Source organism: Miniopterus natalensis, chromosome 1 (genome assembly GCF_054644295.1).
Source record: "Miniopterus natalensis isolate mMinNat1 chromosome 1, mMinNat1.hap1, whole genome shotgun sequence".
Taxonomy (NCBI): Eukaryota; Metazoa; Chordata; class Mammalia; order Chiroptera; family Miniopteridae; genus Miniopterus; species Miniopterus natalensis.
In genome coordinates this window covers 38755196-38770163 of record NC_142081.1, presented here as the reverse complement: position 1 = coordinate 38770163, position 14968 = coordinate 38755196, and the positions used below count along the sequence as shown (strand labels likewise).

The following is a 14968-nucleotide window of genomic DNA, read 5'->3' as shown; positions in this document are numbered from 1 at the left end:
TAAATGGAGACAGAAGCATCTTCTGAATTTTGTGTGGATTCTGTGCAAAGTCAAAAGAAGCATCTTTTGAATTGCTCCGTGGACACCCCTGCATCTATGGACACCAGCATTTTGCCTGAGCCCTGCAGTCTGTGTGTGGTCTGTGCTTTTCCTCCCCCACTGTGTTCCTTGAGGCCGAGGCTGTGGAATCCCCAGAACCTGGTGGTGCCTGGGATGTGGTGGGCATTCAGTACATGTTGGCCAAATGGATAAGCCACCCAGTTTCTCCATCTGTAAAGTGGGATCATGGTGCCTCCTTGCCAAGTTACAGGCCTGTGGGGACAACCACACGAGCAGGGTCATCTTCATAGTTGTGCAGTTGCTCAGGGCCCCAAACTCAGAAGGGCCTGAGGTTTTGATTGGTTTAATGCTTTTCTGAGGCCATCTTGAAATTCTTAATAATTTTTAAACAAGGACCCACAGATTATGTAGCTGGTCCTGCATGTGTTAGTAACTGGTGCAAATAAACTCAGAGAAGAGCTCAGTCTGTAAATTATTTATGGGACTTTATGATTGCCACAAATCACTGAATATCAGGGGATATGAAAGAGCAATTCCATCAGAAGGAAAGTAGATGGACATTCCTTTGTGGCCTTCTCTCTGGCAGGGGAGATGGGCCAGGCTAAGAGGGAGGATGGTGGACATAGTGGACACCCCCAGAGGTCTACAGAGAATGATTTCAATGACCTTGTCCTACCTGCCTGCCACAGATGTAGAAAATATACCATTAGAACTTCATTCCTTTGGCTGACGCATTGCTTTCTCCTTAAGTTTCTCTGATGGGTGTAGCAAATTTGGTTCCTAATGTCACCTTTGGCCATAAGACCTGCCCCTGAGTTCCCAGTGATCTTGGGAAAATACAGGAAATCATTCAAACTTTAAGAGCCTCAGTTTCCCTATCTATCTAAAGCCCATGGCAGCTTTGGCCTCATCTGGCCTATCCTGGCCCATCCTGACTGATAGAACAAACATATGGGAGTGCTCTTTGCAGACTGTCAGGAGCTGTACCCACTTGTTCATTTCATGTTTTTTCCATGGCTTTCCTGAGGCCCGGTCCTCCCAATCTGCAAAGAAGTAGGCCGTAGAAACCTTCAGGGTCAGGATTTCTCATGGCCTGACCCAGCTGAGTGATGCTGCTGGTGGAAGAAAGCCGTTAGCCCCAGCTGCAGAGGCAGGAGCCACTTCTCTGTGTCATCCTGTTTGGAATCCCAGAGCACGTTGCTATAGCAAGTTGCCTAACTCGCCCCACACGCCACGTGGAAAAACCTCTCCCTGCTTTAGAACGGCATCACCCAAGCCACAGACTGGCTTCTTCTGTGTCATAGGATAAAGCTGTCATCGTCCAAAGGGCCAGGGTAGGTGCACCTGGCCGGTGATGGAAATGGGCTGAGCAGTTGAACTGTGCCAGACAGGTACCCCTGCCTCAATTATTTTGTCTGCTGGCTGGTGCTGGTGTCTGAAGTTCCACCATTAGCCCTTTACTCCTCTGACTCAAGGCACAGCCAGTTAAAATATAAACCCCTTTGGGTAGGACACATGAAGTTCTCATCACTCGTTAGTGCTGTTCAGCATGAATGAACTCATTAGGCATGGAGCTCAGAGAAAGCTTTGATTAGGGGAATGGGAAAAGAGGTAGGAAGGGAGGAGAGGAACACCCAGCCTGGACCATGAGGGTGGTTAGAGAGGGAGCCCTAGGGCAGACTGGTCCAGAGTACTGGGCACTTGGGGGCAGGTGAAAGAGCCCCACTTGGCTCTCAAAGAGGATGCAGTGTGAGAGAGAGGATCCTATATCAGGGGGCACCGTGTGAGGACCACGTCTCACCAAGCCAGCACCTTGACTGAGAAATCACTGTCTAGCTGAAAAAGGGAGCTGCCTCTCTGGGCTGGTGGCCCTGTGAGAAGGACCAGGTGTACACTGATCCCATGAAGACAGCTTCTTTAGCAAGGGCATCTTATCGGTCTTTCTATGCTTTCTAGGCCCAGTTTCTAAAGAGATAGTATGCATGGATTAAGAGCAGCAGCTTTGGGTTCAGACAAATCCTGACGCCATCTCTTACTCAATCTGAAGGACCATGGATGAGCCATTTAACTTCTCATGTGTAACCTGGTGATTGCAACAGTGACTTGATGGAACTGTTTCAAGGCCTGAGATGTGAAGTGGTGCTTGACACAGTGGCTGGCATCAATCAAATGATAAATGATGGGAAGGGTAAGAATTGCTACCGTTAATTGAGGTCTTACTGGGTGCCAGATGCTGTCCTAAGCACTTGAGATGAATGAACCATTAAGATCATGTAATGTACACATCAGCCTGAGAAGTCATTACTCCCCCCATTTTACAGTTAGGGAAAATGAGGCCCAGAGGGCTTATCCAGGGTCATTCAAGTAGAAAGGATTTGAATCCAGGCAGTTGGGCCCCCAGGCCAGGCACGCCGATTATTATTGTTGCGTGTGTGTGTGTGTGTGTGTGTGTGTGTGTGTGTGTGAACGGGGAATGAGGGGCAGAGGCAGGGAGGGCGTTGGACCACACTGACTTTTTCCTCCAGGTGGGATTTTACTCATTTTGTGACTCAGGTGATGAGTACACAGTATGAAAACCCTTCAGGGAATTTTTTGGCAGCTTATTTACTTTTGGTTTACAAGATGACCAACTGCAGTCTCTCTCTCCCCTTTCTCACTGGTAACACAATTCATACAGTTAGGATTTACATGTTGGGGGCTGGGGACAGTCCCCACCTGGAGCACAGCTCCCTGTAGCAAGCACCCCATATTGAGGGCCTGTGGGTATCTTTGGAGCTCACAATTGTTTGGGGGAAAAATAGCTTCAAATGACTGTGAATCCTTGATGGTAGCCCACGGGCTGGTGGGATGGGGCATTAAGTGATGAGAACCAGCAGAGATAACATTTAAAAATCGACTGCTTGTTAAAAGCTTATTTTGTAGCTGATCCTTCCTGAGCCAGCCAGAGGCTGTTGCTGCCTGGGAAGGATTACGATGGATCCTTTCTTTTTGCAACTGCAATAGAATAGGGCTCAACTTTGACTCCCAAAGTAAGATTTGAAACCTATAGTGAGATGATAATCTCCAAAGTCAGGCATCCTGGAGAGAAAAGAGGGCTTTTAAAATTCTCCAACCTCCTTTCTATATAGCAAGAGCCGCACCAGGCCAACTCAGACAGTTTTAGCCTAAGTGATGAGGAGAGGGAACAGAAGGAAAGCTCCCAGCTGCTGGAAGAAGCTTCCACCACAGGAGGGGAGAGAAAGAAGGTCAGAGAGGGCAAAATTAAGGTGAGTCCAAATTAATCGGAAGTCCTCCAGGGCCCACAGCCCTGTATGGGCGGGCTTGGGACAGGGAGAATGGCAAGGAGATAGACATCCCATTTCTGGGGGTCCACTGTGGGGTTGACAAGGCGGCGTGGTAAATAAGGAGAAAGAGGGTGACACTCCACACCATCTCTTTAGGGCCCCCAGTGCCTGATGTGGAAGGTGAGAGGCTTGGCTGGCAAACTTCCAGCAGGGTGGGCAGTGGGGTAGGCAAAGTGACAACTTCATCTCTTTCCCTGCTCTTCCAGAACTGGAGAGCAGGGCTGAGGTCTTTTCAGGCTTTGCACACCCATAGTGCCTAGTACTGTGCTTTTTCCATACAAGGTTTTCTGCTCAATAAGACCTCCACCCACAAGGACACACAAAGGCTGTGCCGAGTGGTATGGTTCTTCTCTTCAACACCACAAAACACTCACACTAAAATCATACTGACTTTAAGACAGCCTCAATGGCAAAAAATACCAGAGTTCCTATTATGATCAAGACTTCGGGCCAGGTCTTTGGCAGAAAGGGCCAGGACGTTTAGGTTTATTTAGAGCTGTGGCATTAGGCCTCCTCTGAGCCTCCTGTGCCCCAGCACTCCCTCTAGACTTCTCCTACGGACTTGAGCTTGAAGTTACATCTCTGCGTCCTCAAATTCCTTACTTAATGGAAAGTATCGTGAGTGCTGCTGCTGCTGCTGGTGTCAGAGAAGAAACACATCCTCCTTGAGTGCTTAATATGTGCCTGGAACTTTCCAAGAATTTTATATACATTTGATCATTTAACTCTCAATAAATCTGTAAGTTCTGTTATTATTACCCACATTTTTCAGGTGAGAAAACTGAGGCACAGAGCCATTTAGTAACTTGCCAAGGGCACAGAGAACTGGCAGAGCCCAGACCCACCCCAGGCAGTGAGACCCCAGGGCTTTCACCCCCAGCTGTGCCTGATCTCCCACTGTGTTTTTATGGGGCTTGGCAGATAACAGGTGCTCAGTGAAGACTGGGTTTTAAAGAATCACCATGTCATTAATCCTTACTACAGATGTGCTATGGTAGTCAAATTCTGGTCAATGGATCTGCTCTCTCTGAATGTCAGCTGGAAAAGTCTTTGGACTGGTCCACTTTTTTTCTGGTTTTCTTGATAGTTTTGCCCACTCAATCACCCTGCCCAGAGTGCAGCAGGGGCTCTAGAAAGATAGACTCTGAATTAATAATAGCCTCAATGAGAACTTACTTCCAACTTGGCCTGTAACAGGTCCCCTGCCCAGCCAAGCTGTGCCGTCACTGTAGGCAAGCTTCCTGGTAATTCTCTCATTGACTCCATGTGAGGCACAAATAAATGAGAGATAAACACCAATACTGCTGTGGAGCCAGGGGAATGGGCCCAGTGACCCTTGCCATAGTGCCAACCTTCAGAGTCCACACTGACCAGACTCACCTTTGTGGTTTTAAAATATTTGCCTTTTTGTTCTTTAACTGGTCCTAGGAAAAAATTCTAATGTATGAATAGTCCCACATTACAGCCTGTCCACACTCTACGCAATCCTTCAAAGCCCCTTTCAAATAGTATCTCCTCCAGGAAGCCTCCCTTACTTTTCCTAGTGGAACGGAACTCGTTTGAACCTCAGCCCTTACCTTCTCTGTGCCATTCACTCCCTAGTGCCTCTATTTATGTAGCTTTCCCTGATCTTGCCTTGTTCTCAGTTCCGGGCAGAGCCCAGATTGCTTACATGCTTGGGCCACAGTCCCAGCTCCTTGCAAACAGATGTCGTTCCAACATTGATTGATATATTTAATGAATCCCACATTTCAAGAACCCAAACTGACCAAACATAACTCCGGGGTGATTTTCTCCATATAAAGGGAGCTCTGAGTCACAAATCCTGTCCCCATCCTTCACCCCATTTCCCCACCCCCACCACCTTTGTGTGAGCAACACATTAACAACCACTACTTTAGCCCCACTGTGCACCAAGCGCTGTGTTAAGGACTTTTCTTAATCATCCTGATAGTATTATGAACTCAACTTCTATCTTCATTCCACTGAGGAGGAAACCTGTTGGAGAAATCGCCTAGCCTACCCAAGGTTGTACAGAGAGTGGGCTGCAGAGCCAGGACTAGAAGCCAAGTCTGATTTCAAAGGCTTTGCTTAGCTTCCTGAGGTCCAGACTGTCTTTGGCCCCTAAAGCAACCTCTCCATCTCAGGGTCTGTCCGGGTGGTTCCACCCATCTGGAGTCCCACAGGAGTGCACCCTCTTTTTCTGTGGCAGGATCTCCTAGTGATTTGAAGACAGTTCCTGGAGTTGTCTCCCGCCGGCCTAAATGACCCAGAGTACACTTCACCTCTTCCTGAAGCTAGTTTCTAGATGTATGCTGGCCTGGCTACAGCCCTTCCCTTGTCTCTCCCCCTCGCCCCCCCAAATAAAAAACAAAAAAACTTAATGCATCAATGTTTGTTTTCAACTGTAGCACTAGGGTCTGAATTGAACCCACCAACCAGAGGCCCTTTCAAATACAGGCACTCCTAGAAACTCTGCTATAGACGGACCAATGTGGGGGGGGGGTGCACTTGTTCCCGCGGTACCTCTGAACTGGGGTGAACGAGTGTGGGCTGGGAGGGGCATCTCCACCCATGCTCCCTGAGGGTGCCTCTCCCGCGGCCACGGCCTCTGACCCCCCAGTACCGGAGCACAAACAGAAGGGGAGCAAGGGCGGGCAGCCAGTCCCTAAGGTGGGCGCTGGTCCCCACCCGGTGGAGGGGCCCCCAAAGCTTTCGGGGTCCATAGAATCGCGTTGCTGCGGGTGGGGCCGGGGCGCGCGGTGTGGGGAAGCCCAGGCGGGGTGCCCCAGAGCGGAGGTCCCAGGGCTGCCTCTCGCTCCCGCCGCTCCCGCCGCGCCCTCCGGAGACGCCCACCGAGCCCCTCACCTGGCCCGCATCAGGCGGCGCCGAGCGTCTCGGCGACCGGGACTTCCCGGGATTATTGAATAATTGCATAATTCCGGGCACGGAGTGGGGGGCGATGCCCTGTCCCTACCCCGAGTGCCAGATAACGTTTCTGGGGTCTCCGGACTGCGAAGCCGCTGACCCCGGCCGCCCTTGGCCTGCCGTCGATGGCTCGCCACTGCCTTGGGGCCGAAAGCCCTGGGGTTGGCTCCGTCTCTGGGCTCCCGGGTCTCCCCAGCGCCCCGGGGGTCAGCGTCGGGCTCTCCACATTGCAGGATGCGCCCTCCGCTCGGGGCAGGGGGCTCGGGGCGGCGTTGGCTCCGCGCGTCCCATCCCCTTCCCAGCCCGCGCCCCGCGCCCCGCGCCCCGCGCCCTTGGCGCTCCCGGGACGCTCGAGTGCCCCCGGCGGCGGCGCGGGAACCCCGCGTGGCCCTTGGAGATAGCCGGGGAATCCCCTGGGGCCACTGGACCGCAGCGCTTTTCTCCTCGAGCCTCTTCAACTCTTCCCAAACACACCAAACTCCCGGCTCCAAGTCGCTCCCGCGAGCCTCCCTCTTTTGCGGAACTTGGCCGAGCCCCCAGTCTGCAGCCAGTTCCCGGGGTACCCACGTCCCTAAGAGAAGCCAAGGTCGGACCTGGAGGCGCACGGCGTCGCGCTCCTGGCAGCTGGACCCCAGACCCCGGCGGGCCAGGGAGCGGCTCCGGAGGCAAGGGAGGCAAGAGGGGCACGTACCTGGCCACAGGCTGAGCGCCCAGGCCACCAGGAGGCCCGCGGGCAGGTCCATGGCCCCGGTGCGGCGGCGGGTTCACGGTGCGGAGCGGCGGGGGCGGCGAGCCAGAGCGGCAGCGTCCTGGGCGCGGCGCCGGAGCCTGCACTGCGCGCCCGCCGCGCGCGGCGCCCTGACAGCGGCGCGTTCAGAGGAAGTGGGAGGGCTCGGCGGCGGGGAGGGGCGCGGGCACCGCTCGGGCCGGCCACCCTCTGCCACCTGGGCAGGCGGCACGCTGCGCTCTCCAAGCCGCGGTCAGATCTCTCCCCTGCCCCCACCTCTGCCTTAGGAGGAAGCCCCGGAGAGCTGATCCTGGGCACCACCTCGCCAGGGGAGCACCTTCTTGTATACCACCGTCACCCAATTAAAGTCCCTTCAGAAAAAATGGTTTATATTTTCGTTTCCCGGAGGAAAGAGCTTCACAAAGCTGCGAAGGGTACCTAAGGTGACCCAGGAACACGCGGCGACTCAGGTGTCCCTTAGCCAAGGGGAGTAGATGTCCCTCAAAAGTGTATTCTCAGAGCCACCCCTGCCTCCCTGCACCCTGGGGCTTGGAATGAACATAAGCGCACAGCACTTCTTCTGACCCTGGAATAAATGCAGGCCAGTCCCCCTCCCCCTCCACTCTCCCCATCCCTCACACCTGAGGCTTTCCAAAGCCTCCAGGAGGGCTCTATGCCTACTTTTGCCATAACGGTGAAGCTCTTTGGAACCCAGCCACCATCCTTCCCAGCTCTTCTAACCGCTGACAATTAAATTCAATGCACAGTTGTTGCACAAGCTTTAAATCAGGCCCTGGACCGCAACCCATGGGTGTGGAGGCTGGCCTCTCCAGTGGGAGAAGAGCCGAGACGGAGGGGACGGTGGCAAGTGTGGTGAAAGCTACGGCAGAGGCCCCTCATCGCTTTCCCAGGAAAGCCTTCCATTAACCCCCCTTATCCTCACCAGCTCCCATCCCCAGGTACCTGCCATTCTCTCTCTCTCTTCATTGGATTTAGTAGAGAAACTACACATCAATTGGTGTAATCATTTGATTAACTTTTTCTCTCCTTGTCCAGACTGAAAACACCATTAGGGCAGAAATCTCTATTTAATTCACAGTGGAGCACCCAGCCCCCCAAACCAGGAACCTGGTAGGTGGGTGGATGGGTGGGTGGGAGTGCAGGGGTCTATGGGCGCACAGAGGCTGTAGTTTTCTGCCTGGGAGGGACTGGCAGGGCTTCCGAGGGGAGGTGGCGTTCAGGCGAGTCCTGGAGATGAGGTGGGTTTTGAAAAAGCCCGTGTTCGCACAGGTACAGTAGTAGGCACTGTGCTCTTTCCGTGGCAGTTCTCCTGTTTTTTATTCTGGTGTCCTCACCTCTCCTTATCAGCTACAGACTTGGGGGGAAGCTGATTCCATCCCTGGGCTATGTGTGGGGCGTGTGGGGTGGGGTGGGGTGGGGTGGGGCGGGAGGACATGTGGTTTAGTTTTAAAAAGGGCAACATGACAAAGGAAAAGATTTTCGGAGAAACAAGCTTTCTTACTCTCCTGAAAGAGTTCCTAGAACTAACTAACTACATAACTCACCAACTTTTTCTCTCCTCCCTTCTCGTAAACTCACATCCCCTCCCAGGACGGGACAAAGAATCACATAGGCCTTGACGTGGACAGGGGCCTGGCCGGGAAAGGGAGGTCTAGCACTGGGATGAGGCAGACATTGGATGGCAGAATAGAGGAACCACATTCCACGAGGGTCTTGTTGAGCCACTGAATCAACCCATCCCCTCAGCCTGCTCCCCTGAAGACTTTCCAATTATGTGACTAATGTCCCCTTTATTGTTTAAGAGGGTTTGAGGCAGGATGCTTTGAACCTAGAGCATCCTGATAACAGCTATCCGGTGGGCTGCAAACCACTTCCCTGCCTCGCATAAATTTGTGCCCTCCCTAGCAGTTCACACTGAGGTGCATGGGAGTTGCCTGGAGCCCTTCTGAAGAGTGAAAATCCCCCAAATGTCAGGGAGTCCTGGTGGGCACTGCAGGTATCCCGCGTGTAGGTGGGCTGAGGCCTGCACTCAGACTGCATGCTGCTTGCCGTAAGGGCTCTGCAGGGGGCGTGCTGCTGCTGGCCCTTGGGTAACAATTCTACCATTCATTCACTCGCATTGTCCTCCTCAGGGCATGGGCGTCCTGAATCCAGCAGGCTTACCTTTGTGTAACCAGGGAGGGTGGAAGGGGGGAGGTGTGCCCTCACTTATTCTTTCAACAAATATTTTAGTGTCTACTGTGCCCCCAGCGCTCTGAAAGTCACATAAGAGAAGCCTGTGCTCGAGGAGCTAGTGAAGGAGCTGAAAAGACGAGACATAACCTCATATGTATTGGCAGTCATTATTTATTATTTAATCATTAATTTAAATCATTTATTATTTAATGATTTTTAAACACTCTTTAAATCACACCAGGCAGCAGCTTATGGGTGACAAATGCGCGATCCACATTGAGTCTGGGGAAGCTCAGAGAAGGGCTTTATGGAAGCTGGGATTTGAGCTGAACAGTAATAATAATAAAAATAATAATCCTTTACATATACATAGTACATGGATTTATTTATTTTTATTGAGATATAATTCACATACTGTAATATTCACCAAGCAATTCAACAATTTTTAGTATACTCACAAGGTTGTGCAACTATTACTACTGATTTCAGAACATTTTTATTATCCCCCAAAGAAGCCCTGTAACCATTAGCAGCCACTATCCATTCCCTCACCCCAGCCCTTAGCAACCACTAATCTACTTTCTGTCTCTGTGGATTTGTCTATTCTGGACATTTCATGTAAATGAAATCATAGAGCATGTGGCCTTTTGTATCTGGCTTCTTTCACTTAGAACATTGTTTTCAAGGTTCATCTTATGATAGCATGTATCAGTATTTCATTCATTCTTATTGCCAAATAACATTTCATTATATGGATACACTACATTTTGTTTTTATCCTGATGAATATTGGGCTGTTTCCACTTTGGGACTATTATGGATAATGCTGCTATAAACATTTGTGTACAAGTTTTTGTGTGAACATGTGTTTTCAGTTCTCTTGGGTCTATACCTAGGAGTGGAATTTCTGGGTCATATGGTAACTCTGTTTAATTATTTGAGGAACTGCCAGACCATTTGCACGGTGGCCGTCCCGCTTTACTTTCCCACCAGCAGTGTATGAGGGCTGTGCGTGGTATTTACTAATTTTGAAATCCCTTTCATACCTATGACCTTATTTAATACTCACAAGAGTCCTGTATTGGGGAAAAGCCCCTTAAGTCTAAATTCAGGATCGATTCTAAAGAACTGACACGGAGCCTTATTCCAATTCATCAGAGCTTTAATAGGAGAAATTTACATACATGGGCAGACCAGCTGCGTTCCCAGTGGTGACCAGCCAGGAATTATCCACTCCCCTCCCAGGACAGGGTCCCTTTTTATGGGGTGTTAATAGTAAAAGCATATGGTGGGTAGTCAGGTAGACCACCAGAAAGAACAATGCATTTCTAAGTTAACAGATAACATCAGGCAGTTATCCACACTCTATACATTCATTAACATCCTTCCTGGGGCCTGACTTTATCTTTGGGCAGCATTCTGGCTTTCTGGGTAGTCGGCCAAGCCTGAGGCTACAGAGAGTTAAAGAGTTGCAGGTTAAGCAGGAGTCCAACACTTCCCAGACGCCTTTGCTGCTGGAGCCATATTGCATCTCTAAGCGAGTTCCCCCACACCTGCAAGAACTTATATTCATTTTTATAGATAAAGAGATTGTATTGGTGAGGAGTCTTTCAATTTTAAGTAACAGAAACTCAATACAAAGTGACTAAATCAGAAAAGAAAACGTACAAACTCCTGTAACTAGGAAGTGCAAAGGTGATTTGCTGTAGGTATGGCTGGATCAAGAATCTCAAAGGAGATTCTTGTCTTTTTTCTCTCTGTCTTCTCTTAGTTTTACTTCAATCTGCTTTTACTTTCCTGCAGCAGACAGGATTTCTCTGCCTGCTAGAAAGATGTAGCCAGCAGTCCCAAGCTTATACTTTATAGAATCTGAAGGGAGAAGACAGCCTTCCCTCCTGGATCCAGCAGAAAAGTCCAGGGTTTTTGTTCATCCCCCCCCAAACCAATCAGTGTCTGGAGAACTTGGTACTATAATTGGCCCAGTCTGGGGCACATGCCCAGCCCTGAGGCGTTGGGAAGAAAACGGCATTATGACTGACAGCCCCACCAAGACCACATATTATAGGAGAGAAGTTCCTTAAAGGAAACAGAAAAAGGGGATGACAAAATATAATGGACAGACAAAGTCCATAGTTGCTAAGTCCGCTTGAGAAATCTAAGCTCTAAGCAGCAAGGTATTCGTCCAAGATCCCACAGCACCTACATGGCAGAACCGGAATGAGAATCCAGGTGTTCTGACAGGAGGTTCAGAACTCATGACCGCATCACAGCTGGATGAGGGAAACAAGTATTTCAGGCCAGGACTGCATGAGCCCCGAGTCCTATGGGTGTGTCCTCTGGCTCTCTAGCTTGGGGTCTGAGCACCCTCCTCTGGGGAGCACCTGACTTCTCTAGGAGGAAAAGGTGAGTGAGATGCCATCCCCTCCAAAGGAGCCCAGTTGTTTTGGCACTGATGACAGATGACTGTTTCTTCTATGACTAACACACTCTTCATCCAGCAACTTACTTGGGATGGCCCCATCTGCCTTCATTTTTTCCACCCTTTCTCTGCATTTTCACCACTGTGACCTAAGGTGACCAATTGTCCTGGTTTGCCTGGGACTGAGGGGTTTCCTGAGTTACTGGACTTTCAGTTTTAAAACTGGGACAATTTCTGGCCAACTGGGACAAATTGGTCCCCTTATCCACTATCTCTGTCTATCTTGGACCCTCTGCCTCACTTCAACTTTCCCCTCCAACACTTCTCCTCTCTCCACCTCCTATCTCTCTCTCATCCTCTGTTTTTTTTTCCTGTGTACTTTCTCTTCTCTGCTTCCAGGTGCCTCTAATACATCTACTCTCCATGTGAGCATTAGGAGGGGTCCACCTTGAGGTGCAGGCTGGATTCCTGGCTCCTCTCTGCCCCCCAGGTTCCCTTCACAGATCTGGCCTCCTCCCTATGCCTTCCTTGACCATTGGTTTGTGCTTAGGAAATGCAAACTTAAAAAAAAGATAAACTTAAGCAAGCTTACCATTTCTGGGAAGGCACACCTTTTGCCAAAAAATGTTATAATAAACTCCAAAGCCAAAACAAAACAAAAGTAGTAAAGAAAGCTACAAGATTGCTTTTGTTTTCCTCTCTTTGAGTGATGTGTGCCTCTGTTCTGGGCCAAAAACATGAATGATGGGGAGGTGATTGCATTTGTCCCACACAAAGGGGCTTAGGGGGCCTCCCTTGGATTCTGTTTGTCATGCCAGGTCTCATCCCTGCCCACAGGGTGAAGGATGTTAGCTTTGAGTAAGTGCATTTGCACCAGTCGCTTATGCTTGCCCCAGCCACCTTCCCCTTGAAATAGAAAATCCAGTCGAAAATGCTGGGGCTGGGTGGGTGTCACCTTCTTCCAGATGCTGTGCCTGAGCCCTGATCTCAGCCCTGTTGTTGACGGTCAGTGACTGGGATTTATATTGGATCAAGCCCTGTGTACAACCTGTACCAAAGTAGGAACTTATTTTCTGATCTCCATTTCTCAAGCCACAAGTATGTACAGCATTTGCAGTAAAGAAATCAAAGGGAAGGAGTATGGCCACAGCACAAACAGACACGGAGAATAGATAAGGAAACATCCCTTTGAAGAAAAGTATGTCAAAGGGTATGAGAGAATACAAATTGCCTTAAAAGTCGAGGTAGCCGTCAACATCCTAGTTGAGAAACAATTTCCGATGAGGCGTAGATGAGCTAAACCCTTGACATTGGACCAGGCTGGAAGAGCCACATCAGAAAGCTATCACAGCAACACCAGTGTGAAGATAACTGCCTTCAACTGAGCACTTAGTATGGACTAACTGCCCCTCCTGCATCATTTCCTTCAGTGATCAGCACAGCCCGGGGGGGGGGGTCCAGTTCTTTCAGCGTGACCCTGGCTGGGCTGAGACGGCAGAGAGAAGCCATGAGCGTTATTAGGGGTCTGCATGGAGAGCACAAGGGTCAGGATGGGCTGGCGGGAAGCAGAGTCATGACATTAAACAAAGGAGTGGGGTAGAGAGGGTCCCACAGCGCGCATGGGCCAGGTGCAAGGGGCAGACACTGGCCTTCAGTAAGTTTGTTACCGAGCACCACACTGGGGATGCAGTGACAGACCAGATGTGGATCATGCCCCCCCAAGCAGCTTCAAATCTAGGAAAGGAGACAGAACATGTCCAGTAACACTCAAAACGGCAGTGCCCACTATCGGCCACTTACTGTCCTGGACACTTCCCTTATATGATTTCCTGTCATCCTCACCAGCCTAGGAAGCAGCATAATTACTATCTGCATTTTACAGGGGAAGAAATTGAGGTTCAGAGAGGTAAGGTCCCAGAACTTGTAAAAGACAGACCTAGGATTTGAATCTGGTTTTGCCTGGTCCTAGATTCCAAGCTCCTAACCCCTTGGCCTCATTGCTTTGCAGGGCCGGATGGTGGATGGGACAGTGCTAAGGGCTCTAATGGATGTGCGACCAAGTGCCCGGGCAGCCACAGAGGAGACTCAGGGAAGTGGGTAACATCTGAGCTGAGCCTTGGAAGCAGGAGTTTTTCAGAGGGGACGTGGGGAAGGTCATCCTAAGTAGAAGAAGCTGCAAATGGGCACAGGTCTGTGCAAGAGCTCAGGCTGAGCCCAGGAAATGGTGGGCAATTGGAGGTGGCACAAGTGCAAGAACAAAAGAAGCTTAAGTCTCAGGTTTCTGTCCCTTCAAAGGTGAGCTCCCTCTGGTGTGTTTGGGGACAGGGAGTTTATCTTGTGTCTTCTCCTGCGTTAGCCCCTTGGGAGCCACTTCTTTGGTCTGAGTTTGGTCAGGTTCAAGTCTCTCCATCAGTAGAGGGGGTGATGTGCCGATATGTACCCCACTGTGGGCTCCCAGGGGATGTGATTGGGCCAAACACACATGCACAGGCAAGTGCACGCGTGTGCGCGCGCACACACACACACAGTCACAAATGTGCATGCACATCCACCCCAACTGTAAATAATGCTCTTCTGATCCAGCACAGTCCAAATCCACTGGGGAGAGAAACATTCCTCCAAGTAAACCTCAAATGTACAGGTTGCCCCGTGCATTGTGGAGGCAGAATTTCCTTTGTTGCTCAGAGCAGTGGTGGTTCCTCGTGGCTTTCTTCCACTTTCAGAGGAGGCCCAAGGGCTGGGTGGCTGCATCCATGTTTAAATACCAGGCACAGGGCCCCTGAAGGTGCTCCTTGGCTTTAAAAAGGCCCAGATAAAGCTTTTACATTTTCATCCCTTTCTTTACTCTGGGAGCAGATCAGATTCCAAGAAGCTAAATCCTAATTCGTTTTTAAAGAGGGTGGGTTTAAGAGATAAGAGTAGAAAAGTAATTTTGGGTCCCATTGTGGGGGATTTTTAATCGACCTTCATTTGATAGGTAATGAGAAGGCTTCAGCAGTTTTTTGAGTGAGATGGGAGAAGGGAGGGAGGTCTGTGTTCAAATTAGTCAGGAGGACAGAAGCCTGAGGCCCTGTGACCAGTTCAGGGAGGCTCTGTGGAGGCGGTGCCAGTGCCTCATGGATCATCTTTCAGACACCCCGTCACGCTCCCCCGAGACACTGCGTGCTCTCGTGTACATTGCTTGGGCTTCTGAAAGATGCTGTTCTTTTCCTGCCTTGGCTCTGGTGAGTTCTGTTTCCTCTGCTCCCCATGGAGCCCGGCTTGTTCCCAGCCCTGCTGCCCACTGGTTCAAACC

The 14968-nt window shown here is 50.4% G+C and overlaps 1 protein-coding gene across 1 annotated transcript in view; it reads right to left on the bottom strand.

Annotated features, from left to right (window-relative positions):
• Positions 1 to 7144, bottom strand: part of ITGA11 (integrin subunit alpha 11) — a 116979-nt gene extending 109835 nt beyond the window's left edge. Inside the window, exon 1 of the mRNA XM_016198075.2 lies at positions 7024 to 7144. Within this exon, the coding sequence (XP_016053561.2) occupies positions 7024 to 7075 (52 nt within the window). The 5' untranslated portion in view covers positions 7076 to 7144. The remainder of the gene's footprint in view (positions 1 to 7023) is intronic.
• Between the last annotated feature and the right edge of the window lie 7824 nt (positions 7145 to 14968).